The 7079-nt window shown below is 43.6% G+C and overlaps 1 protein-coding gene across 5 annotated transcripts in view; it reads left to right on the forward strand.

Moving 5' to 3' along the window:
- The window catches only part of LOC141167088 (NXPE family member 3-like), a 159376-nt gene extending 153660 nt beyond the window's left edge, over nt 1-5716 (forward strand). For 2 of the 5 annotated variants that reach the window (XM_073654430.1, XM_073654431.1), the window contains one exon: nt 5128-5716. In XM_073654430.1, coding sequence (XP_073510531.1) covers nt 5128-5660 — 533 coding nt within the window. In that variant the 3' untranslated portion in view covers nt 5661-5716. The remainder of the gene's footprint in view (nt 1-5127) is intronic. The other 3 variants (XM_073654434.1, XM_073654433.1, XM_073654432.1) reach the window with 2 other exon arrangements.
- The last annotated feature ends 1363 nt before the right edge of the window (nt 5717-7079 follow it).

The raw sequence follows: 7079 nt of genomic DNA on the forward strand, positions 1-7079 counted from the left end.
TCTCTCTTCTCCGGCCTCTCTCTAGGCCCGCTCCTGAGTGGAGCTCCTACAGAGCCTCCACTCCCGGTCTTCTCCTCTGACTGAACGAACCTAGATCTAAGATGGTGCCCACCTTTTATACCTCCCTCTGACCATGAGCCCAGGTGACCAGCAACCAATGGGCTCCTACCTACGCTCAGGAACCAACCCCTATCTGCCCCTACAGCACTGGGTGTTCCACCCCCCTCCCCACTCCAGACAGGGACATAGTTGGTCATGCCTGCACTTCTGTCTAGTGGGAGCACCGTTGTGCTGTCCCTCGGAAATGGGGTGTGTGTGCTGTATGCAGCTAACTGAGCCCTGGTCCATACTCCATCCTTACCTGGGAGTGGAATATCACACCTCTGGTCTGAGGTGCAATACCCCTGTAGCGGCCGAACCCTCGGGGCGCTACATTGACATTGAGTCATTCCTAGATGAATCTGTAGTACAGTGGCCAATAGACTGGAAACAACTTCACGATAGACCACTGTTCCCAAACTCAAATCTTCTCTCACACCTATTAATGTTCTCTCAATATGATCTTAGAGCAGGCATGTATCTGGGGAAGAGGAGCAGGAGGATATGTGCTCCAAGAGCAGAGGGTAGGCGTCCACTTCTGTCATGAGGCGAGATGAACACCTTGCGTCGGGGGCAGGTTAAAGATTCTCTGATGGGGCGGCACTTTAGCAAAGCAGTCAACAGTGCTTGTCGATTCCAGTGGTTATAATATGACACTCATATGTGATTTTCACACTTACGTTCCCATGCTCGCTCGCTTCTCTTCACACTTCTCTCAATGAAGCCGGGGCTGTAGTTATTCACTGAACATTGAGAGAATTAGGAAGAGCAGCTCCTCGGTACGTGACTGTAAATGTGAAAATTCCACATGTGCGGTCAAATGATGACTACTCAAATCACATAGGATATGTATATGAAGCAGAGGAGTAGCTAGGGGTTCAGCTCAGGGGGAGCGAAACATCTGAGTGGGTCCCTAACCAGGTAACTCTGATTACAACTATGGTGGTGAACCCTCATCGTGGAAATAGAGGAACCTCAGCAGATGACCTCGCTGTTAATGAAAATAAATCTCTACACAAAGACCAACAGTGGTAGATATCAGTCGTGCAGAACATACAAGTAATAACAGTACAGGTACCGTGGGTACGGAAAGTATTCAGACCCCTTGAAATTTTTCACTCTTTGTTTCATTGCAGCCATTTGGTAAATTCTAAAAAGTTCATTTTTTTCACATTAAAGTGCACTCTGCACCCCATCTGGACTGGAAAAACAGAAATGTAGAAATTTTTGTAAATGTATTAGAAAAGAAACACTAAAATATCACTTGGACATAAGTATTCAGACCCTTTGCTCAGACACTCATATTTAAGTCACATGCTGTCCATTTCCTTGTGATCCTCCTTCAGATGGTTCTACTCCTTCATTGGAGTCCAGCTGTGTTAATTAAACTGATAGGACTTGATTTGGAAAGGCACACACCTGTCTATATAAGACCTCACAGCTCACAGTGCATTTCAGACCAAATGAGAATCATGAGTTCAAAGGAACTGCCCAAGGAGCTCAGAGACCGAATTGTGGCAAGGCACAGATCTGGCCAAGGTTACAAAAGAATTTCTGCATTATTCAAGGTTCCTTAGAGCAAAGTGGCCTCCATAATGCTTAAATGCAAGAAGTTTGGGACCACCAGAAGTCTTCCTAGACCTGGCTGTCCAGCCAAACTGAGCAATCATGGGAGAAGAGCCTTGGTGAGAGAGGTAAAGAAGAACCCCAAGATCACTGTGGCTGAGCTCCAGAGATGCAGTAGGGAGATGGGAGAAAGTTCCACAAAGTCAACTATCACTGCAGCACTCCACCAGTCGGGCCTTTATGGCAGAGTGGCCCGACGGAAGCCTCTCCTCAGTGCAAGACATATGAAAGCCCATATAGAGTTTGCTCAAAAACACATGAAGGCCTCCCAGACTATGAGAAATAAGATTCTCTGGTCTGATGAGACGAAGATAGAACTTTTTGGTGATAATTCTAAGCGGTATGTGTAGAGAAAACCAGGCACTGCTCATCACCTGCCCAATACAATCCCAACAGTGAAACATGGTGGTGGCAGCATCATGCTATGGGGGGGTGTTTCAGCTGCAGGGACAGGACGAGAGGTTGCAATTGAAGGAAACATGAATGCGGCCAAGTGCAGAGATATCCTGGCTGAAAACCTCTTCCAGAGTGCTCTGGACCTCAAACTTGGCCAAAGTTTCACCTTCCAACAAGACAATCACCCTAAGCACACAGCTAAAATAACAAAGGAGTGGCTTCAGAACAACTCTGTGACCATTCTTGACTGGCCCAGCCAGAGTCCTGACCTAAACCCAATTGAGCATCTCTGGAGAGACCTGAAAATGGCTGTCCACCAACGTTCACCATCCAACCTGACAAAACTCCAGACAATCTGCAAGGAAGAAAGCAGAGGATCCCCAAATCCAGGTGTGAAAAACTTGTTGCATCATTCCCAAGAAGACTCATGCCTGTACTAGCTCAAATGGGGGCTTCTACTCAATACTAAGCAAAGGGTCTGAATAATTATGACCATGTGATATTTCAGTTTTTCTTTTTTAATACATTTGCAAAAATTTCTACATTTCTATTTTTTTCAGTCAAGATGGGGCGCAGAGTGTACTTTAATGAGAAAAAAAATGAACTTTTTAGAATTTACCAAATGGCTGCAATGAAACAAAGACTGAAAAATTTAAAGGGGTCTGAATACTTTCCATATCCACTATATATATAGTAACTTACAGTTGACGTTCTTTGTGGTGGAGTAGTTCATTTTCCCGTCTTTTCCATCTAGCCCAGACCATTACGACAACTTCTTCCAGCCAGGTCTCATCTGCACAGATTACAACGAAAACATATTTGACTTCTCACATTACTAGCCCCGTCCCCATCTATTCCCAACCTGCACAAACTCCTCATCCTGCTGATACCCCAATACTGTGCCTTTGATGCTGTATGAGTCCCTTTTACTGCACCTGCTGTGTGGCAAAAAAGCAGGGATCCTCTTACTGCCCCACATAATAATACCCAACACTGTGTCCCTTAAATGTAACAATGCCTCCTTTGTGCCCTCTAGATGGTAAAATTGCTCTCTTGAAAAGATTAATGCCCTGTGCAAATACCCTAGAAAAGTGTCCACATTTTGCCCCTTTGATGGTTACAATACTCTGAGTGCCCCTACAACAGTAATGCTTCTTAAGTGTCCACTAGACATTTCATAATGTCCACTTGGTCCCCAATATACAGCTCCACTATATACAGTATGATGGGCCCATAGCTCCCCTATACACAATATAAGGCCCCACAGCTCCCCTATGTACAGTATGGTGGGCTCACAGCTCCCATATACACAAAACCACTGTCAGTACATGAATGCAGCACCAGAACCACTATTGTTATATTAATGCAGTGCCAGAACCACCCTCAGTAGCTGAATACAGCACTACAGCCACACTTTTCTTCCTCTGCATACTGCCTACAAGATACTGTGCCTTCACTTTAACATCCCTCATATACAATAAAAGTCCTATAACCTTCGGCTCTATAAGGCGCTTACCTTTCCCACTTCGGCAGCAGGGTGATGGCAGCAGCAGGGTTACAGCCACAGTAGGGAACCAGTGGCAGAAAGTTGACCGCCTCAGCTGGGTGACGATCTCTGATCAGTTATGGATTGGTACATTTGTACACGATCAGGACCAGGGTCAGCACATGAATCCATTACCAGATCCACTGTCAGTACATGAATCCAACTTTTCCATACTGTGCCCCCACTTCTCCATATTGTCCCCAAAGCTCTCAACTCTCTATACGGTCCACCCATGGTCCCATCTCTAAATATTATGCCCCCACTACACTATATTGTTCCCAAAGCTCTCACCTCTCCATACTGTCCCTTCACGCTCCCATCTCTAGACTGTTCCCCCACTTCTCCACATTCTCTCCCATGATCTCACCTCCCCATACTGTCCCCCCACTACCCCATCTCTACATACTGTTCCCCACTTCTCCTTACAATCCCCTCGCACGCATACTTCTCCATATGGTAGCAACACACTCCCAGTTCTTCATCATGTACCCCGATTTCTCCATATTGTCCCTATACTCCCACTTCTCTATACTGTACACCCACTTCTCCATAGAATCCCCCCCACACTCCCACTTCTTCATATGGTATTCAGATGCTCCAAATTCTCCATTCTGTTCCCCCATATTGTCCCCTATGCTCCCACCTCTCCATACCGTTTCCCCCTGCCTTCCCTCCACTGCTTCTTCATACTAAACACCCATTTCTACAGATTAGGAAGCACCGACAGTGCTTCCTCCTCTGGACCCATTGATCATGTGATCTCTAGTTGTAGGAAGGGAGCAAGAGCTGCTGGGTCCTAGGAGACCCAATCAGTTCTGCTATGCAGGCAGGAGGCTATATTTTTCCTGTAACTGTAACTAATATATCTGCCCCTGTTACAGAGCAAAACTAATTTAGAAAGAAATATTTAAATATTGAAATGTTTAAATGTTGAAATGCCCCACCCTCCCCAAGGTATTTTCTGATCTTTGGGAGAGGGCACAAAGTGTGAAATAAATAAAAAATAAATAAAAAGCAGAAAGAAAATAATTTAAAAAAAGCCAGTGCTAATCCAATTTGCTGTTACTGGCCCGCCTCCTCAAATAAAAAAAAATATGTGTGTTTTAAAATGTATTTTAGTTTTCCTATGTCGTAATAAAAAAAATGTGAAAAATTGACATGCATTTCCTTTATTTTCTCACCAAAAATCGGCATAAAAGAAATTCACACCCTGCGTATCTCAAAAAAAAGATCTAAAAATTATTTGAATATCCAAACAAGAAAAAAAATTGAAAGCTCTTTTAGCTGCATGTACAAAAAACTTGACAATGTGCTTGATCAGGAACATGACCAAGTCCTGGAGTGGTTAACCAGCAATGCACATAGATAACTGGATAAACATTTGTTTTTACCTCAACAAGAAGGAGATAAAGACTTAAAACAAAACCCATAAAGCTCAAAATGTTTTATTTTCTCTGCAGGCCTCAAGAGGATAGACCTGCATGTCAACTACCAGTCAGGACCTCTGATAGCTGTAGAAACCAATGCTGGTTTGGTCGTGCGATGGCAAGCTCATGGACTGCCCTTGAGGACCACCAAGACCATGATGTCCGACCTCCACTATGAATCGGCTGACTTGGCTGGGATTGGTGGAGGACCCCACACTGTGATCATGCTCACCTTATGCGCTCACTTTACCACCTTCCCTGTGAGGGTTTATCTAGAACGGCTGGAGAAAGTCCGGAGGGCAATCTCATCTCTGTTTTTCCGAAGTCCCGAGACAACGGTGATCATCAAATCGGCCAATACCGGTTATAAATCAATATACGGCAGTGACTGGTTGACTCTTCAGCTGGACATTTTATTAAGGGCGGCCTTCAAGGGAATGGGGGTGATAATCCTGGATGTCTGGGACATGACATCCTGCCATTATCTTCCCGACAACATCCACCCGGGACCCCCTGTCATTAAGAACGAGGTGGACCTTATGTTGTCCTATATATGTCCACATTAATGGAAAAAAAAATACTTTTTTATTTTTCTGGTTGTTGTGGTCCTGGTGATAACAAATGTCTGTAAATTAATTTATGTATAAAAGTTGAATAAAATACATTTCTTTTTTTAAAAAAAGTAATAACAATTTTTTCAGGATTTTATTTATTTTACTTTTTTTTTTTTTTTTTCACTTATAATGTAATTAGCTTATAGGAATACATGAATATCCCTCTAAAACAGGAAATATGGTCAGTCACCGCAGAGGTCCTTCAAAGCACCCTGGACTGTCTGCCCATATTAGAAGATGCCCTGTTGAACAATTGAAAGGTGTCCATCACCAAGTCTCTCTCCTTAATACCATTTACCTCAAAAACCTCGGTAACTTTTTAGGTTTTAATTCAGTAATGATATGGATATTATATTTGAAGCTTTTTCATGTGTTTGAAACAACACTTATAGTAGGATGTCAACTAGTGATGAGCAAGCATGCTCGTCACTATTCATTACTCGCCTGAGCATCACAGTGCTTGAGATGCTCGGGGAGTATTTTTTGAATGTTCGGGCGGGAGCTCGAGTCCCCTCCCTGCATGTTTGGCGCATATTAGGCAGCCAATTACCATGCACGGATTGCTTGCCATGCACTGTAATGTCGTATCCATGTTGGTTGTGACATAAGACCCGGGACCCTCTGCTCGTCACAGTCTACCCATCAAACAGGCATAGTAGGGAGAGCTGCTGAGCGAGGGAGAGAATTGGCGATTATTTTAAACAGAGATTCCAAACCACTATTATCAATCTACTGTTAACAGTCCTTGTAAGGGCTCATTCTGAAGAAAATATTAATCCTGCTGATAGCACTAGTTTGTGGAGAGCTAGTATAGTACAGAATAGGGTCCATTGCACGTTCTTTCTGCTGCTGGAACTCCTATCAATAGCCTTAGATATCAGGGCTGATAATATTTTTTTTTGCTCTTAATCCTGCTAATTTTGGCGAAAAGCAATATAATACACTATTTTTACTGCTCCATTTGCTTGTTAGCAGCATACAGCCAGATTTGGTTGATTTGAATAGCACTGCTGTATTGTGGAAGCAGAGAAACTTGTCCATCATCTCAGGTGGTCAAATATTACTGTGGTATTAATCCTGATTTTTTTTGCAATCTGCAAAAGATTATACTCCATTAAAAGTCTGCTACTTGTGTGTCCAAAATATATTTACACTTGTTCGTTGACCAATAGCATCGCTATACTGGCACTGCCCAAAAGAATTGGTCATCAGACGTGATCAAATACTGCAGTATTAATTCTGACATTTTTTTGCAACCTGCAAAAGATTATACTCCTTTTAAAATGAGCAAGGCGCGTGGCAAGGGATGGGGAAGTGGACGTGATGGTGATGGTGCACACAGAGGCCGAGGCAAGATGAAACTGTGCCTGC

Source organism: Phyllobates terribilis, unplaced genomic scaffold (genome assembly GCF_046119375.1).
Source record: "Phyllobates terribilis strain yellow unplaced genomic scaffold, ASM4611937v1 Scaffold_11__3_contigs__length_659146591, whole genome shotgun sequence".
Lineage (NCBI taxonomy): Eukaryota > Metazoa > Chordata > Amphibia > Anura > Dendrobatidae > Phyllobates > Phyllobates terribilis.